The 19,859-nt window shown below is 55.2% G+C and overlaps 1 protein-coding gene across 1 annotated transcript; it reads left to right on the forward strand.

The window, feature by feature from the left end:
• The first annotated feature begins 7,609 nt into the window (after positions 1-7,609).
• Positions 7,610-18,161, forward strand: GIPR (gastric inhibitory polypeptide receptor). Its single transcript, XM_075993449.1, has 17 exons — positions 7,610-7,621; positions 7,796-7,885; positions 8,254-8,346; positions 9,145-9,305; positions 9,366-9,495; positions 9,879-9,978; positions 10,474-10,581; positions 11,096-11,199; positions 12,445-12,548; positions 12,747-12,891; positions 13,660-13,819; positions 14,031-14,091; positions 14,419-14,488; positions 14,615-14,703; positions 14,795-14,933; positions 16,876-16,917; positions 16,999-18,161. Exons 1-17 carry the CDS (start codon positions 7,610-7,612, stop codon positions 17,206-17,208), a joined length of 1,818 nt encoding a protein of 605 aa, XP_075849564.1. The 3' UTR covers positions 17,209-18,161.
• Positions 18,162-19,859: the final 1,698 nt, after the last annotated feature.

Below are 19,859 nucleotides of genomic sequence, written 5' to 3' on the forward strand. Positions count from 1 at the left end.
GCAACGCCCTTCGTTCCAGCATCACTAGCTCAGCCTGCCTGGCATCAGGCGGCCGGCGCTGGGCCTGGCACTGGGGTCATCCCCCAGGATGCCCAGAAAGAAGGGTTGGGACACCCCCAGCCAAGCCCCCCAACACAATCCTCGGGCCAGGATTGGCTGCGCCAGGATCCCTCTAGGTACCGTCTGGTCCCGCCCACAACCGGAGTGTATTCTCTCTAGACCCCCTCCTCTCCTGGTCAGAACCAATGAGAGACTGTCGCTCAGGCCCCTCCACCAATAGGAATGCAGACGGATTGGAAGGGGCAGGGCCTTCCCCGCTTTTCAGCTTGCAGCGTAGCCCCCAGCTATGGGAGGAGGATGAGTTAGGTGGAGGAAGGCATCGTCTGCGCTCAACGCCTTCTCCACCTTATTGGGTTTTCCAAAAGCCACTTTCCCCTCCCCGCCCCCCGCAAGACCAGGGCCTGACACTGGAGCCCCAAACAGGCCCAGGTAGCCCTTGTTTATTAGATCAAGACCCACCCCCAGGGCTCTTAGCCCCACCCCCAGAATTCTGCGGGTGCTAAAGTTTTATCCCCGACCCCCGAACCATTAGCACTGCCCCCCGAACATCCGAAGGTTTTTATAATAACACTTAGCCCAGAGCTCTGGACACGACCTTCTTATAGGATTAGCTCTGCTCTCAGAAGGTAGACACCCCGCCTCCGAGTCCGTTAGTCCCTCCCTGACCTTCCCTTCCACCTTCCGGTCCGCTGCCCCAGGCCCCTGCCCCGCCCCCAAAGCCCTGGTCTCCCACAACCTTACCGTCCAGTCCGGGTTTTGACAAAGGCCCAGTTGTGTGGCCTGGGCCAGCTCGCGTGTCACTCAGAGATGGCTCGGAAGTTATGGGGGAAGAGGGGAGGGTAGAAAGCCTGACAATGGATTTAAAGAAGAGTGGACCACCCTCCCCAAGTCTCCATTGAGGGTCAACCCCCAGACAGGCAAGAGAAGTCAAGTCAAGAGCGGAAAGAGCCCTGTCTCCGGACACACAGGCAGATATTGGACGCTTGGAACTAGATTGACTTGAGTTGGAATTCTGACTCCACCAGTTTCTGGTTGTGTGACCCTGAGGCTCAGTGTCTGCACCCGGAAAGTGGAGGCTCATACGCATGCGTATCTCTTTCATTCATTCAGAAATGTTTACTGAGTGCCTACTATGTGCCAGGCTCGTTCTAGGTGCTGAAGTTTCAGGAGGGATCCAGGCAGCCTCAGAGTTTACTCCCATGGGTCTTTCAGTTCAATGGAATATGTAAACCACCATACACAAAATAAATAACAGTAGCTAGCATTTATTGAGCACTTACTGTGTGTCAAACACTCGGTTATCTCAGTTATCCTCACCAAAAGCCCTATTTTCATCACAATTTTTCAGATGAGAAAACAGGCACGAGGCCGGGCGCGGTGGCTCACACCTGTAATCCTAGCACTCTGGGAGACTGAGGCGGGCGGATTGCATGAGGTCAGGAGTTCGAAACCAGCCTGAGCAAGAGCGAGACCCCATCTCTACCATAAATAGAAAGAAATTAATTGGCCAACTAATATATATAGAAAAAATTAGCCAGGCATGGTGGCGCATGCCTGTAGTCCCAGCTACTCCGGAGGCTGAGGCAGCAGGATGGCTTGAGCCCAGAAGTTTGAGGTTGCTGTGAGCTAGGCTGACACCACGGCACTCACTCTAGCCTGGGCAACAAAGCGAGACTCTGTCTCAAAAACAAACAAACAAACACACACAAAAAAACAGGCACAGAGCTGGTAAGATCATGCCAGATCTAGTAAGTAGTATGAAGATGATAAAAAACTATATATATAATCAGGAAGGATGGGAGTTTGGGGCTGATTTAGAGAAGGTAAAGCCAGGGAAGCTCTCTCTGAGGTAGTGACATTTGAGCTGAGACGTGAATGACAAGAAGGAAGCAATTATGCCTAGAGTTAGGGGGAGAGGAAGCTTCCCAGTCAGGAAACAGCTGGTACAAAGGTCCTGAGGTAGGTTTGAGTTTGGCATATTCTTGGGGCAACAAGAAGAGTGGTGAATGGGGCAACAAGAAGAGTGGTGAGGATGGAGCCTCGGAAGGAGAAGGGAATGGAAGGATATGATGGAGGGAGATGATGGGCCTTCCAGATCTTGAAGGCTACGGGAAGACTTTTGCAGTTTGTCACTGCACCCTCCTTGAGCCCCAGTGAGTCCACGTGTGTAAATCACACATTAGCAGAGTGCCTGGCACACAACACACTAAATGACAGCGACCCCTATGAATTTCTCAGTGAACACTTACTATGTGGGGCATCAAAATCAGTGATGGCTAGAACTTGGCATCCAATGGGAGAAAGAAATGATGGCCTGGCACAGTGGCTCAAGCCTGTAATCCTAGCACTCTGGGAGCCCCAGGTGGGCGGATTACTCGAGGTCAGGGGTTCGAAACCAGCCTGAGCAAGATTGAGACCCCGTCTCTACTATAAATAGAAAGAAATTAATTGGCCAACTAATATATATAGAAAAAATTAGCCGGGCATGTAGTCCCAGCTACTCGGGAGGCTGAGGCAGGAGGATCGCTTGAGCCCAAGAGTTTGAGGTTGCTGTGAGCTAGGCTGATGCCAGGGCACTCACTGTAGCCTGGGCAACAAAGTGAGATTCTGTCTCAAAAAAAAAAAAAGAAATGATAGCTAAAAAAATTTTTTTAAATTAAAAAAAAAAATCAATGATGGGTTCAAAGTGATGACTAAAATAGCCATGGGCCGTTATCATGCTAGGGTCACAGCTGATTGTGTTGCTAATAGAAGCAAAGCAGGACCTGGGGTGTTCTGCCTCCCATATTCCGGCTTCTCCCACCCCACCGTCCCCATGAGCTCAGGTTCTAGGAGAGGAGATGTCAGACTCTGTCTCTGACGCTTCTAAAGTGGGCTGCAAAGTGTTAAGGGCTGCTGTGGGGGTGTCCCCAGAGGGCTGTGGGAGCCCAGGGGAGTTCAGATGCGGGGCATGCAAATGGTGGGGGAGGGGAGCAGAGTCAGGGCGTGGCAGAAAGAAGGCCGGGCGAGGAATTCAGCCTGACAGGTAACGGGAGGGGGATGACTCATCATGAGTCACACCCAGCCCTTGCCCTGGAGACGCTGCCAGCCTCAGTATGGGGACCAGACACTGTCAGGACCCATATGAGCCAAGTGACCTTGGCCCGATGGCTTGGCTTTTCCTCCTCTGCAAAATGGGAGTCATCCACTTCCCCAGGGGGGAAGAGCAGGTTCGATGAGCTCATGCTTGCCGAGTGTCGGGCACGCTGGCCTCTGGGTACAGTTAATGGGGCTGGTTTGATGAGAGTGCTTGCCAGTGCTTGCGCAGGGAGAGGTCAAGGGCCGGAAAACAGGGTGGGGAGGGGGCGGCTCCGCGGGAGGAAGGGGGTGGGGCAGGCAGGGCTCACAGGCTCTCTTTGTTGTCTTTTTTCTCCCTGAATCTTTCTCTCTCATCCCTGTCTCTGTCTTCCTTTATGTCTCTGTCTGGAACATGGGTTTCAAAGTTGGACATTCTGGGTCCTTGTTTCATCACTATGAGCGATGTCACCTTGAGCAAGTTACTTCCCTTCTCTGAGCCTCAGTTTCCTCATCTGGAAAATGGGGCTAACACCTCGGCTACAGGTCTGTTATGAGGAGTAAGTGAGATAAATACACGTAAAATGCCCAGTATCTGGTACCCATTATTATTAATATTATTACTGATATTATCTCTGACTCTGTTTTTCTCTCCACCTCTCCTCCCCACCCCAGGCCGTCTTTCTGACTCTTCCTTTCTTTGTTTCTCTTCCTATCTCTCCTTCTGTCCGTCTGTCTCCTTCTATGCATCTATGCTTGAGCTGGGAGATTCGTGAAGCCAGAGGGAGAGCTGTTTGTGCCAATCACCAGCGTCTCCCCCACGGCCAAGGCCATAGCCTGCTACTAACAAGTGCTCAGTAAAACGAATTGAACCCTGATCTCTGCTGAACCAGTGTTGGGCATTTTTCGGGACAGAACTGTGAATGAGACAGCCCCAGCCCTACCCTCACAGGGCTCATAGTCCAAGAGAGGAAAAAAATAGGAACTGTTTGTTGAGTGAATAAATAAGCTAACTTTGAGATGGGCTTGGAAGACTTGACAAAAATTGTCGGGAGGGGAAGTCAGGCAGTGAAAACTGCTAGAACAAAGGCCAGGGGTGCTGGAAGACTTGAAGCGGCAGGAGGTCATGCAGGCAAGCAGGAGGTCATGCAGGCAAGGCCGGGGAGCTCAGCAAGGACCTTGAGAGCCACACAGGGGAGCCTGAGCTTTCTCCTAAGGCCACTGGGGGGGCCTTGGCAGCTTCTGAGCAGGGGAGGGACAGGATCAGGTTTGTGCACTGGCATGACCCGTCTGGGTGCCTATTCAGGGTTGAGGCTGGGGACAGGACCAAGTTCTAGAAGCCTGGAGAAAAATGCCTAGGTCAACCTGCTCTCCTGGGTGCTTGGAAAGGGCTTCAGGGCTCACCTTCCACCACCAGGGGGCAGCCAGGGACTCCTACGGCTTCCAGTCTCTCTGCCCATCATACCAGAGTGGGATGTTTGCTCTAGGATTTGGAGGTGGGGGGGGGAGGCTGGAACTGTCCGCGGGGCCCCAGCTGAGAGACCCTCTGCTCTCCCGCCCCCCATCCTGGCCTCTGGGCCCCTGGAGCCCCCACCTCAACCCAGCATGAGACTATGTCAACACCGCCCTGCCCAGCTTCTGGCCAGGACAATATTTGCCCTCAAGAGGGGAGGTCACTATGGAGACAGCAAACCCCCCCACCACCGCCCGGAAGAGGCCTAGGGGAGCTGCGTGTCTCTGCCTCATCTATGCTTGCATCTTTGAGAGAGCCTACCCCTGTCCTTATCTCTCCGGGCTCCAAGTTCCTCTCTCAGTTGGTCTCTGTCTCTCTCTTTCTATCTTTGTCTCTCTCTCTGCAGCCGAGAATCTCAGGGGGCCTCCCATTCCTGGCCTCAATCCCCCCAGGGTGCCCCCTCTCCCCATCTCTCTCTGCCTCATTTCTCCCGCACCATCTGCCGACACCCCAGGCCCCCGCCTGCTCCCCGCAGGCTCTGCTTGGCCAGGCAGCCCCATGGGGGGAGACACAGGCCTTCCAGCATCTTCCCCACCATGGCGCCCTGGGCGGGGGGCACTGCCTGATCATTGCTATCGTAGACTGGGGGACAAGCACCAGGAGACTTGGAATCAGGGGCAATGCATAAAGGGAAGCAGACAGACAGACACCCAGAAACAAGACAGCAAAAGAGAAAGGAGAAGTTCAAAGACAGGACAAAAGAGACTGACCCACAGGAAGAGAGGGACCAACAGAACCGAGCAGAGAGGCAGAATGGGACAAGGAGAGAAAGGAGAGATTTGATCAAAGACAGAGAAGGCAGGACAGAGAAAGACAGACAGACAACAGAGAGGGAAAGGCAGGGGGAGAGGAAGGGTGTGAGAGGGAGGGAGAGAGAGGCTAGCAGAGGCAGGAGAGGGGTGGGGCAGTGAGCATGCTAAATTTAGAGCCAGCTACAGAGAAGGGAAATGGAGATCCACCCCCTAGAGTGTTGAAAGGCTGGGAATGAGGTTCCTCTCTTTTTGGGTCCCCTGGGGTAGGGGTGGGTCATGGCACTTGGCTGCCAGGGAGAGACTGGGTAGCAAAGAGGAGGAGGAGAAAGAGGAGGAGGAGGAGGAGGAGGAAGGAGCAGGATGCTGCTCTGCCTGAAGTTTCCAGAAGTCCTGATCGTGGCAGCTAGAAGGAGCCTATGTGGGCCGGGCGCGGTGGCTCACGCCTGTAATCCTAGCACTCTGGGAGGCCGAGGCAGGCAGATTGCTCAAGGTCAGGAGTTCGAAACCAGCCTGAGCAAGAGCAAGACCCCGTCTCTACTATAAATAGAAAGAAATTAATTGGCCAACTAATATATATAGAAAAAATTAGCCGGGCATGGTAGCGCATGTCTGTGGTCCCAGCTACTAGGGAGGCTGAGGCAGCAGGATTGCTTGAGCCCAGGAGTTTGAGGTTGCTGTGAGCTAGGCTGATGCCACGGCACTCACTCTAGCCTGCGCAACAAAGTGAGACTCTGTCTCAAAAAAAAAAAAAAAAGAGCCTATGTGGCCCGTGCATGACCCAGTTACCCCCATCCATCCTACACTCCGGGAGACTGTAGAAGACCCATGAGGGCTGGGGCACTGCATGAGGCCAAGCAGAGACCCCAGGCATCTACCTGCCTCTGTCTCCCCACTCCAGTCCTCCGGGCCACCCTCTGTGTCCCCCTAGAGGGGATATGAGGGAGGGGTGAGGAGTCATCACTCTCCTCTGGGCTGATCTCTCAGGCTCTCCCTCCCTTCAGCCCCAATTGCCATCTCTCAATCTGTCCCTGTCATCTCTCAGTTTGTATCTATTATCTCTCCCCTCTCCTCCCCCCTTCCCCTTTATCTGTATATCTCTTTGTCTGTCTGTGTGTTTCTATTTCTTTCTCTCTGTCTCTCTTAATCTGCTTCTCTCTTCCGCTCAGTCTCTCTCCCTCCCTGTCTTTCTCTGGTGGCCTCTCTCCTTCTTGGTTCTTGGTTTCTTTTCCGGTCTCCCACCACCTCACTCCTCTCTTCTGCTTCTCCCGCCCCAGCTCCCCAGCCTCTCTCTCCCCACTCCCTCCTCCCTCCCTTTCTCAGGGGAATGACCCCTAGGCCCTCTGGGGGCCAAGGAGTGACTCCCTCCCAATCCCAGCCTCTGCCAGAGGTGCCCAAAAACCTCAGACCTCTTCCCCACCCCATTCCTTGAACCGAGGAGGAGCCTTTCCCAGGACCCAGAGGGCGCCAGGAATGTGGGGCAGAGAGCAGGGAGGCCAGCCAGAGGCCGGGAGGCTGGGACCCCCCCTCCACGCCTCCCCCCACACTCATTCCCTTCCAGCCTCTGCTGGGGACCTCACGCCACCACTTACTCCCTGCCTTCCTGGGGCCTCGATTTCTCCTCTGCAAAATGGGCAGACTCGCCTCTGTCCCACTTATCTTACAGTCCCAGGGGAGTGTGTGCTCACGAATGTTAATAGTGTGATTAATGTGCATGAATCAATGGTTTGTGTTAAGGGAGACGAGGGCGCTGGGAACTGGGGGACTGGGTGCTAAGCCTTCCTGGTCGCGTATGTTCCCGTATTTAGGGCAGAGGATGAGCCTGGAAGTAGAGATTGTAAGAGTGCGTGTGACCCAGTGGCGCCTGACCATGAGACCCCTCGAGGCTACGGTTTCGTGTGGGACCATGGTGTTGTGCGCCTGTGTGACTGTGTGTGACCCTGGGCAACGGATTGTGTGTGTGACATGTGACACGTGTTCGAGTGTATGCAACTTGTGAGTGTGCATGGGGCTGTGAGGAGAGTGGTCTGTAGACCACTCGTCGGGTGTGACTGCATGTGTGCAGGTGTCGGAATGTGTCTCAGGGACAGTTGGGGATGTGTGTTGTTGGAATGCGACTGTGGACTCCAGGTGCATGTGTGAAGTGTGTGAGTGTGTAAAAGTGTCGCTGGGGGTGGTTGCATAACATTGTGTGCGACTTTCAGCTTGTGTCATGAAGGGATTGTGTGACAGCATGAACAACCACGTAACTGTGGCCACGTTTTTCATGGACAATCATTCCTTAGGCCTGTGCTCTGGACAATGCCGGGGACCCGGTGGCAACCGAGAGATGCCCTGGCTCTGTCCTCCCAGGGCACACAGGCCAGGGGGGGTGACAGCGTTCGTGACCTGACCTACTGACTGTGTGTGTGATTGATAGTGTTCTAGGGACTGTGGGAAGCTGCGGTTGTGTTACTGTGTGTGCTACTCCGGCGTGTGGCTGCGTGTCCCTGTGGATGATTGTCAACCTGTGGGTGATTGTGGGATTGTACAACTGTGACTGAGTGTGTGAGTCTGTGAGTGACTGTGTGTGAGTCTGTGTGACCGTGCCTGTCCGTGGCTCAGCGTGTGGGAGTGTGTGCAGCTCCGCGTGAATGTCTGAGTGGTTGAGGCTCCGTGTGTGAGTGGCGAGGTGGCACAGAGCGGTCTGTGACCAGAGGCTGCGGGTGGGACAGTGTGAGAGATTGTGCACACTTGGCGAGGGGTCGGTGGCTTCTCTCCCCGCTGACTGAGAGTCTGTGACATTCACACGCCTGCCCCTTGCTCTGCTCTGGCTCTGCCTCGAGCGCCCCCAGCTGTTCCCGGCCCGCCCTGGCCCCGCCCCCTCCCACCACCCAGGCTGCCAGCGCCTGTCACCTCTCCCAGAGCCCAGGCAAGGCATTGGAGGCAGCGGAGGCAGGAACAGGTGATCAGGAGCAGGACTGGGGACAGGTGAGGGCTCCCACATCCCTGCCCCCTCCCCATCAACTCTCTGACGCTCTGTCACCATGTTTCTCAGCCTCTGGTCTCACCGCTTTCTGCCCCTCTGTGCCCACGGTCTATTCTCATCTCTGTCTGTCTCTTGGTGTCTCTGTCTCCATGTCTCAATCTCTGTTTAGCTTCTAGATCACTTCTACCTCTGTTTCCCCCATCTCTGTGTTGCTGTCTCCTCTTTGTCTCCTAGCCCACATTTCTGTCTCTGTCTTTCTCTGCCCTTTGCTGTCCGGTCTCTTGCTGTGTGTCTCCTTCCGTCGCTTAGTCTCTGTACTTCTGTCTCGCGTGTCTCTGACTCCGTGTCTGTCCTTCTGGGGCTTGGTCTGACCCTCCCTGCTCTCGCTTCCCTCTTTCTCTACGTGATGCCGCGGGGACAGGCGTGGGGCGGGGTGGGGGTTCGCTGGATTTCCAGGCATCTGGGGCCGTGCACACCTGCACCGGGGGTCTGGAGCCCCTCTAGTCCCCACATATTCGAATGCTGGGGGATGGCTGTCCCACTGCCTCTGGGCTTTATCCACAGCGGGGAAAGTTTTATAAGGTCCGGTTCCTACTCGCACTTTGAAAACCCTTTGGGCTCAGAGAGTGGGAACTCAGATGTGCGTTTCAAGCTCCCCTCCCGTCTAGGCTGATGGTTTCTACTCCTTCCTCTCAAAGGCGGTTCCCAGGTTCCCTAGACTTTCTAGGTCTAGACTCCGGGGGTGACAATGACGCCTCCCCCCTGCGCAGCTCTAGGGCAACCGCCTGCTCTGCAAACAGCCTCCCTTTCCGCCAGCCGCTGCCCCAGCAACAATTGGGGGCGGGGGGCGGGGAAGCACGCCGCTGATCTCAGCCCCGCCCACCCCTAGGCCCCACCCCTCCCCCTTCCCCCCCCCGCCCGCGCCCCAAATCATCCCTCGTGGGGGCAGCGGGAGCGCTGGGTTGGCGTCGCAGGGCGGAGGACAGCGGCGCCGACGCTGACTCTGCCTTGGGACCCGCAGGCCCTACTGCCCCTGCGGGACCGGAGCCGGGACCAGCGCCCTCGCAGCCCCCACGATGCCCAGCCCTCCGCCCCTGCGACGGCTGCTGCCGCTGCTGCCGCTGTGGGGGCTGCTGCTCCCGAGGGCGGAGGTGAGGACTGCAGGAGCCACCGGAGTTCAGGGCTTGGTGGGAGGTCGGGGGACGGTTTTAAGTCTCCCCCTGCCTCAAGGAGAGTTTTAAGACTGCCCCGCGGGCCCAGATTCAAGTTTTAAAGAATGTCCCGTCCTTCTTTCCCACACAAATCCCCCGATGACGTCCAGCCACACCCGCCCCAATGCTCCCGGGGGTTTTCGCTGCCTCACAGCAACTCCCTTGGTGGCTTCTAGGCACCCCCCAAGACTTCGAAGAGGTTTGCAAGACTCCCGAGCAAAAGGGACGGCTCCTCGAAGTCTCTCTGGGGTGCTCTGGCCCACACGAACCGAGCCGCCTGGGGCGGGGGCCGGTCTGGGGTCCTCCCTTCTGTCTCCTCGTAGGCAGGCTCTGAGGGGCGCACGGCCGGGGAGCTGTACGAGCGCTGGGAACGGTACCGCAGGGAGTGCCGGGAGAGCTTAGAGGCCGCGCAGCCACCCTCAGGTGTGACCAGGCGGGCAGGGGCGGGGCCTGCGGCTGGGGGCGGGGCTTGAGCGAGGAGGGATCTGTGATTGATAGGCCCTGGATCCGAGAGGTCCTGGGGGCGGGTTTGGCCTCCGTGGGCGGGGCCTAGGGCTGAGCGAGGTAGGGACTGGGACGGGACCACGATTGGTGGGAAGAAGCTGGAAACAGGAGAAGACTGGGCGGGGCCTGCATGGAGCGGACCTTGCAGGGGGCGGGGTTGGGGGTGGAGTCTGGGAAGAGCCTCTGCGGACGGGAAGAACCAGGGGTCGGACCTGCCGGTGGGAGGAGCCCAGAGTGGGGCTGGAGGGATGGGCGGGGCCTTGTGGGCTGATGGGAGGAGCTTGTGGCAGAGCCAGGGTGGGCCCCGCCCCTGGTGGGCGGGGCTAGAGCAGAACGCGCGTGTCAGAGGTGGCGAGGCGCCAGGCCAGCATCTCAGTAGGTTCGCTCGGCGTCTGGCCCCATGCACATCCGCAGGCCTCGCTTGTAACGGGTCCTTCGATATGTACGTCTGCTGGGACTCTGCTGCACCCAACGCCACTGCCCGTGCCTCCTGCCCCTGGTACCTGCCCTGGCACCGCCACGGTGAGGTGCTCCCTGGACCCCAAGTCCTCCCCAGACACAAACAGCTCCTAACTTTTGTCCCCAGACACCGCTCCCTGCACAGCTCACCTACACCCCTCTCCTGCTCCTCTTTGTCCCCTGCTCCGTTCTCTCAGGCTGGGTTTCTCCGTCTGTCCAACCTTGGCTCACAAATAATGCTGCTTCTCTGTCTCCGTTTCTCTCTGTGGGACCACGGGGTCTTATTTTCGCTCCTTTTCCTGAGTCTGTCTGTCTCTGGATGTTTGGATCTTCCTGGCCCAACTAGCTATGTAGTCTTGGACAGATTAACTGCTTTGTGCTTCAATTTTCCCATCTGTAGGCCTGTATGAATGTTAAATTAATTAATATATGTAAACGCTTTATAAGGGTTTATCATTACCAACATAATCATCACCTTGGCTCTCTCTGCCTTTGTCTCACAGTTCGTCCTTCTATCTTCCTCTGTCTCTCTGTGCCTCTGATCCCCTCCCTCCCTCCCTCCCTCATTTCCCCACAGTGGCTACAGGCTTCGTCCTCCGCCAGTGTGGCAGTGATGGCCAGTGGGGACCTTGGAGAGACCATACCCAGTGTGAGAACCCAGAGAAGAATGGGTCCTTTCAGGTAAGAAGAGGTGAGGGATTCAGGTTAGGATGTTTGGGGAGAGGAGAAAAGGCAGCAGCCTCGGGCTGAGCCTGCTCAGGACACTGGATTGCAAGATAGAAACCCAACTCAGCCTTGCGTACAGCAGAAAGAAAGATAAATGTATTGCCTTGGTTTGTTTTTTGTTGCTGCTGTTTGTTTGTTTTGTTTTGAGACAGAGTCTCACTCTGCTGTCCGGGCTAGAGTGCCGTGGCATCAGCCTAGCTCACAGCAACCTCAAACTCCTGGGCTCAAGCAATCCTCCTGCCTCAGCCTCCCAAGTAGCTGGGACTACAGGCATGCACCACCATGCCCGGCTAATTTTTTCTATATTTTTAGTTGGCCAATTAATTTCTTTTTATTTTTAGTAGAGGCAGGGTCTGGCTCTTGCTCAGGCTCATCTGAGTGATCCACCCGCCTTGGTCTCCCAGAGTGCTAGGATTACTGGCATGAACCACTGAGCCTGGCCAATATATTGGCTTGTTTGATTGAAAGTATAAGGCAACACCTGAGGCAGGAGGATCGCTTGAGGTTGGGAATTCGAGACCAGCCTGAGCAAGAGCCAGGCTCTATCTCTACTAAAAATAGAAAAATTAGCCGGTCATTAGGGCACACACCTGTAGTCCCAGCTACTCCAGAGGCTGAGGCAGGAGGATCGCTTGAGCCCAAGAGTTTGAGGTTGCTGTGAGCTATGATGATGCCACTGCATTCTAGCTGGGGTGACAGAGCAAGACTGTTTCCAGAAAAAAAAAAGTATAAGGCAACAGCTTCAGCTTCAGGCATAGGGAGATCTAGGTGACCAAATGATGTGGTTAGGAATTTCTCTCTATCCCTCACCATGCTGTGCCTCTGTTTCTTCTGGACTGGTCTCATTTTTTTGTGTGGGGTAGAAAAGGTGGTCTCCATTAGCATCACGCTCACATCCTCCCAATCAAGCCTCACTGTGGGAAGACTGACCTTTGTTCTCGATAACTCTCCCATAATGTCCCAGGATCGATGTGTACGTGTGTCTGGGGGGGTCCTTAGGTAGAATGCTCTCGTTGGCTGGTCACATGCCTAGTCCTGGAGCTAGAGGATGGAGTCAGCCCCATTCAAACAAGGGTGGGCGGTTCCCAAGAGAAAATTAGGGTGCTGGGCAGACACAAGGAGCAGGTGTCCCTCCAGCCTCTCTCTGGGCCTGGGGGAAGAGCTGAGCCTTGTTCACAGGCCCTCGTTGTCCCCCACCAGGACCAGAAGCTGATCTTGGAGCGGCTACAGGTCGTGTATACCGTTGGCTACTCCCTGTCCCTTGCCACGCTGCTGCTAGCCCTGCTCATCTTGAGTTTCTTCAGGTGGGACCCCCAGTCTTGAGTGGTGGCAGCAGAGACATGGGGCTCAGTTTCTGGTCTGATAAGAGGGGGTGGTCACCTACTGCAAGCATCCACTGGTGCTTCTGTGGGAAGGGCTGGAGAGAGCTAAAGGGGGCTCTAGCCTGTCCTGGCTGAGGACAGGTCTCCGGAGGTCCCCAGACTGCCTCCCAAATCTCCCAGGCGGCTGCGCTGCACTCGAAACTACATCCACATCAACCTGTTCACGTCTTTCATGCTGCGGGCGGCAGCCATCCTCACCCGAGACCGGCTGCTACCTCCACCTGGCCCCTACCCTGGGGACCAGGCCCCTACTCTGTGGAACCAGGTGCGCACCCTCCTTCTGTCCCTCCAAAGGGGACTCTGCCTCCTCTGGTGGACCAGGAAGTTTCCGATCCACTTACTACCTCCTACACTATCCACAGTTTCTCTTGACCCCTCCAGACGCATTTGCAGGGACCTTCCCAACTCAGCCTCCCCCCTCGTTGAACTCTCCCAGCCCATCTCCCCTTTACTGGAATTTTCCATCCCCTCTTCCCTTTCTGTCTCATCCATCATTGATCTTTTCCAGCAATGAGAGAATCCACCTGCTGGAGGTGAGGTGGTGACAGGGTGGGTGACAGGATGGGAGAAACTAACTGGTTGGGGTGGGGTGGGGATGTGGTAGGTAGCAATTTGTTACTGGGAGACAGGGCAGGAGAGACCAGCAGCTGGCAGCAGAAGTGGGAGGAACAATCTGGCTGCAAGTTGGGCCATACCAATTGTTAAGAAGTTATGGGGTGGGAGAGTCCACAGGCTGGCAGGAGAGTTCAGTTCTTAGAAGGAGCTGGGGTGGCAGAGGCCATATTTTGGGGGCCTAGGGTGAACTCTGATGGCATGATAGAAGATACAAATTGTTAAGGGGGTCAGGGTGGGAGAGTCCTATAGGGAAAGACAAAAGGTGAAAGAAAGCAACCACAGATCCCATGCCCTGGAGACACAGATGTGGGAGAACATTTGATGGCAAGAGACAGGGATGAAGGGTGTCAGGTAGGGGAAGGCTTGGGGACACGCCAGCGGCCCTGACTGCCCCCTCCTCCTGTCTGGCCCTCCCTAGGCCCTAGCCGCCTGCCGCACCGCCCAGATCGTGACCCAGTACTGCGTGGGTGCCAACTACACGTGGCTGCTGGTGGAGGGCGTCTACCTGCACAGCCTCCTGGTGCTCATGGGGAGCTCCGAGGAGGGCTACTTCCGCTGCTACCTGCTCCTTGGCTGGGGTGAGCCCCGACCCCGTCCCCAACCCAGCCCCGCGCGCCGCGGCTCCCCCAGCTGCCCAGCGGTTGTTCTACCTCAGGGGTCTCCTCCAGCCTAGACTTCTGCCTCCCCACCCTGACAGAGGAATTCCGCGGGTCTTGGGCCTGGCGGGGCCCGTGCGCGCGCGCTGACCGCTGCGGCGGGGTGGGGGGGCGGGGGTCGGGGTCTGCACAGGGGCCCCCACGCTTTTCGTCATTCCCTGGGTGATCGTCAGGTACCTGCACGAGAACACGCAGTGAGTTGCAGGGGCTGGGGCGGGGCCTGGGAGGTGGGCGGAGCTTTGAGGGACTTGGGCGGGTTGATGGAAACGTGGGCAGGGTCTGATGGCAACTCAGGGATGGGGGGATGTGGGCGGAGTCTAAAGGAATGGGGAGATTGAAAAGGTGTTGGAGAACTACTGGCAAGGGAGGATGGGGTGGGGCCTTGCTCGTAACGGATGGGCGGGGTTTTAAGAAATGTGGGCGTGGTCTCAAGGAAGGTGGGCGAAGCCTGGCGAGTAAATGTGCAAGATTCAGTGAGTCTACAGGTTTTCTGCGTCTTAGCACTATCCCGCCCCTCACAGGTGCTGGGAGCGAAACGAAGTCAAGGCCATTTGGTGGATCATACGCACCCCCATTCTCATGACCATCTTGGTAGGGTTGGCTCTGCCTCCTCCAGACTGTCCTCAGGGATTTTCCATTCTGGGAAGTGGGGTACCATCTCCTGCCCTCCCCCACCAGAATGGGAGCTGCTGGTTCAACCTCTATCTCTCCCCGCAGATTAATTTTCTCATCTTTATCCGCATTCTTGGAATCCTTTTGTCCAAGCTGAGGACACGGCAGATGCGCTGCCCGGACTACCGGCTGAGGTGGGGGCAGGCGGTGGGGACAGAGGGGAAAGGGCCAGGTGCGAGTTGGGGGACCGGGGACTGCAGATCCACTGCTGCCCTCTCTCCCCAGGTTGGCTCGCTCAACGCTGACGCTGGTGCCCCTGCTGGGTGTCCACGAGGTGGTGTTTGCTCCGTTGACAGAGGAACAGGCTAGGGGTGCCCTGCGCTTTGCCAAGATCGGCTTTGAGATCTTCCTAAGTTCCTTCCAGGTGCTCAGGCAGGGTACAGGAGCTGCACCCTTCCACCTGGGGCCCTCCTTCCTCCCCCCCCCCAAGTCATTAGGGTTACAGTCATAATCTGGCACAGCCGCTGAATGGGGTGTGAAGACGGGGTTCTGTTCATGCCACGCACTGTGCGAAGGCGGGCCGTCTGAGTAGCCCAGGAGTACTGCCTCCTGGTGAACTGTGAGGTTTTGACGCTGCACACAGCTGGGGCCAAATGCAGCTGCTGTCACTTGCCAGCAGTGTTGTGGCTTTCACCTCAGGCTTGGGGCTAGAGAGAGGCAAATGAGGTGCCTAAGGCGCAGAATTTAAGGAGATGCTCATTCCCAAATTTAAAGCCAACCCTGCACTTGCTTGCTTGCACTGGTCCCCACCCTGCTTCACCTTGCTGGGCCTCAGTTTTCCCATCTGTAAAGTAGGGACAATACCAGTCTCACCTTACAAGCCTGTTCATTCATTAAATTCAGCAAAAAAAAAAAAAAAAAAAAAAAAATTGCTGAGCCCATACATGTACTAAGTACTCTTCCAGAATTATCCTGGGGATACGGCCAAGAGCCAAATGGCCCCTACACTCTAGCGGGACAGAAACTCTGGAGAGACACACTCAACCCACTACATAAGTGAAACACGCAGAGCATCAGGGGGTGAGAAGTGCCTAGAGAGGGGAGAAAATGAGAAAAGAGAGGTGAATGATGTCCAAGGAAGGGTGGGGTTGGTGTTTTAGACAGAGGGTCAGGGAAGGCCACCCTGAGAAGGACACACTGGAGCAGAGACCTGAGGAAGGTGAGGAGATAGGCCAGGCACAAGTTTAGGGAAAATGTTCCAGGAAGAGAAACACCGAGTGCAAGATCCCTGAGGCAGAAGAGTAGCCTGTGATGAAGGCCACGGTGCCTAAAGCATACAGGCCAGTAGGCATGGGGGAGGGGGAGGGAAGAGGAACAAGAGGTGGGGGCCCCGGGACCAGGTGAGGACTTAAGCTTTCTCCGTGTTCCAAGCAGGAGCCATGGGAAGGTTCTGGGCAGAGGGATGTGATCTGAGTCAGATTTTAACAGTTTCGTGGAAAGTAATACCAAGATTAGTGTCTTAATAATATTACCTATACATAATTTATTTCTATTAATTAATTATTAGTTATAAAATAGAAATACATTTTATATTTAAATTTAGATGTAGAACATGTATAAATTTATGCAGATATAAAACTAATTGTTCATAATTAATGGTATATGATAAAATAAGATTAAGAAAAAAGTTTTATGTGCTAGGAACTATAACTTCTTGCATATTAATAATACCTCAATACTCACAACCAACACTGTATTACTGCTCTATTTTCCAGATGAAGAAACTGAGGCACAGAGGGTTTAGGCAGCTTGCCTAAGTGGGAAAGTGGGTTGAGGGTCCTACCTCCAGGACCCTCGGTTCTTTTTTTTTTTTTTTGAGTCAAAGTCTCACTGTGTTGCCTGGGCTAGAGTGCTGTGGCATCAGCCTAGCTCACAGCAACCTCAAACTCCTGGGCTCAAGCAATCCTTCTGCCTCAGCCTCTTGAGCAGGTGGGACTACAGGCATGCGCCACCGTGCCCAGCTAATTTTTTCTGTATATTTTTAGTTGGCCAATTAATTTCTATTTTTAATAAGGACTGGGTCTCGCTCTTGCTCAGGCTGGTTTCGAACTCCTGACCTTGAGCAATCCTGCGGCCTCAGCCTCCCAGGGTGCTAGGATTACAGGCGTGAGCCTCCTCGCCGGCCAAGGGCTCCGTTCTTAAACCATCTCCCCCTACCACCGCCAGTGAGAAGGTGATCGCAATAGTCTAGGACCAAAGTGGCAGCAGCTTAGGTGTTTTGGGGCCTGGCAAGGGTTCCAGCTCTTTAAGGGGGTGGTTACAATCCTGCTCCCACCCCGATTTAACCCCCGCGCCTCCTCTGGCAGGGCTTCCTGGTCAGCGTCCTCTACTGCTTCATCAACAAGGAGGTAGGTGCCCTGGCCCGCCACCCGCGCCCTCTGGCGGCCGCGCAGGGAACAGCGCCGCTTCTGAGCGCCATCCCGTTACAGGTGCAGTCGGAGATCCGCCGTGCCTGGCACCACTGCCGCCTGCGCCACAGCCTTGGCGAGAAGCAGCGCCAGCTCCCGGAGGAGCGTGCCTCCCGGGCCCTGCCCTCGGGCGCCGGCCCGGGCGAGGTCCCCACTGGCCGCGCCTTGTCCTCAGGGATCCTCCCAGGGCATGGGGATGAGGCCAGCCGGGTATTGGAAAGTTACTGCTAGGTAGCGGGATTCCTGTGTCCGTTCAGTTAGCATGTATTTATTGAGTGCCTACTGTGTGCCAGGCCCAGTGTGGGGGACGCTGGGGAAATGGGGGAGAAGGAAACAGAAAACAAGGTTCCTGCCTCCCTGGAGATCACAATGGAGTGGGGGAAACAGATGAACACAAACATCAAGTTACACATATGCTGTGGAATGGCTTAGGAAGGGAAATTGGAAGGTGGTCTAGGTGGTCTGGGAGGCCATCTCTAGGAGGTGACACTTAAACCATGCCTGGAAGAGGTGAAAGAGAGAACTTTGGTAAGAATTGGAGGATAAGATTCTAGGCAGAAGAAATAGCATATGCAAAGGCCCTGGGGCAGGAAGGAGCTTGGCCTTGGCTGGACTAGAGTAAGTCAAAGTCAATAGACACAGAGAAAGAAGTAGGCTGAGGCACAAGAGCTGAGATTTAATTCCAGATGCACTGAAGATTCTTAGCAGGACGGTCTCCAGCAAATGTTTTAAACAGATGCATTTGCCTATCCTGTGAAGCTGTGGTCCCCAACCCCTGCTCCCAGCCACCCCTCAGCAGGTGAGTGGCCAGCTGAGTGAGGGAAGCTTTGTCTATATTTATAGCCACTCCCCATCATTCACCATCCCCTGCAAATCCAACCCCCAGTCCATGGAAAAATTGTCTTCCATGAAACCTGTCCCCAGTGCCAACACGGTCGGGGACTGCTGCTGTAGGGGAGCAGATTGCCAGGGGCAGGAGTGGAGGACGGGAGCACAGTGAGGAGGGGGCTGCAGGCAGGAAGTGACAGTGGCTAGACCAGGATAGAGGCCACAAGGGGTGAAGCACTGGGATTCTGGAGATACTTCAAAGGTAGAGCAGCGAGGATCTTGCTATGGATCCCATGAGGAACGTGCCGCCAAGAGAGAAGTCAAGGAAGCCTGCTGGGTTTGGAATGGTGGAGAAAGATGGGGAAATTGGGTGCAGGGTGGGGAGAACTAAGAGTGCTCTTTGGACAGTTAAGCTGCCAATGCCTGTAGAATACCCAAGGACAAGGGTCTGCAGTTCTCGCGAGAGGTTGAGAGCTGGAGCTGGACACGCGGGAGGCACTGGGATCCAGAGACAGGGACTTCATGTATAGATAGAACAGGCGCCTGAAGGTAGCCTTGGAGCTGAAACCTTCTACACAGAGTAGCCAGGACCACTGCTAACTGTGGAGTGAGGATGCCGGTCTCCTAAGATGGGCAGCCCCTGGGAACTGGGAGAATTACGGGGGGAAGCTGGTAGCCTCACTGTGGCTGGACCACCTATACACAAGCAAGACCCCCACTCCTAAATCCTTCCCCCACATAAACACACACAGACTCAGTACCTGGCTGTTGTCACGTATTTTCCCTGGGCAGATGTGCCCATAGCTGAACTCAGCCTTTTCAAGCTTGTGACCCTACTCCCTCTCGCCACCTTGTGGGTTCTGCTGGGTTGGGGATTTTAGGGCAGGACCCTTGTAAATAAAGCATGAGAAAAAAAAGCACACTTGCTTTTTTCTTTCTGGAGTGGGAGAATCTTCTTGGCCAGGCCATAATGGGAAATGACTGGGTGGGGGCTGCATGGTTGGGTGGGGGCTTGTGGGGGCCTTGCTCAACTTCAGCCATGTGTTGCCACAAGAAAACAGGGACACCACGCTGCCACTGTCCCCCTGCCTAAGAGAATTCCCAATTGGCAATGTTACATGTAAAATTACAAGCCTGTGTGTGTGAGGGTAAGCACACCTGTCAAACTTTTTGAGGGCTGCTTCTCTAGAAGGGTAGTATAGGAATAGTACTGGTTCTTATCTTAGTTTGAACTAAGTTCAAAGTTGAATTGGCGTCTCAAGGTAGTCTTGTAGCTGAAACCTTCTATCCGGAGTAGCCAAGACCACTGCTAACTGCAGAGTGAGGACACAAGTCACCTAAGATGGGTGGCCCCTGGGAACTGGGAGAATTCAACTTTAGTTCAACTTAGTTCAAACTACACACAATACACAAGGCTTCCCTTTGCCACCTCAACTTCCCCACATTTGTCAGAGAATTCCTCTCAAGAGTAATTAAGCTGAATTTGAGGGGCAGCAGAACTTAAGGGTGAAGCCACAGGCTCAGGAGGGGGTGGGCTTGAATCACAGCATCACCACTTCCTGGCTGGGTGCCTCTGACCTTACCTCTATGTGCCTCAGTGTCTTCTTCTGGAAAATGGAGGTAATAAATCAACAGGCCTGCCTCAGAGATATCAGGAGGATGTCTGAAAAGTGTTGAGTCTGGCGCCTGAACAGCTCAGGTGTTAGCCACGATCACTCGCAGTATTTGGGTACTGACTGCTTTCAATGCTTATCTACTCCTGTCCATGAGCGCAGGCCAGGGGCTCTCTTGGGCATGCCTGCGTCCCCGGCATTGCAACACAGGGATGGGAGCAGAGGGGGCACTTGGGGGACGTATGCTGATGGAAAAAATAATTAAAATAGAAGAAAGCTGAAACTTCCTGCAGCATCACAAATGAGAGATCATTTCAGCCCGACCTATTCAGTTTGCAGATGGGGAAAGGGAGGCCTGGGTGGGGCAGAGCTGGGCCCTCTTCACCTGCTCGGGGGTCCTGGTCCCAGTGTTCAGCCCTACACCCCACTGCCTTCCCTCCT

Source organism: Microcebus murinus, chromosome 16, assembly GCF_040939455.1.
Source record: "Microcebus murinus isolate Inina chromosome 16, M.murinus_Inina_mat1.0, whole genome shotgun sequence".
NCBI lineage: Eukaryota > Metazoa > Chordata > Mammalia > Primates > Cheirogaleidae > Microcebus > Microcebus murinus.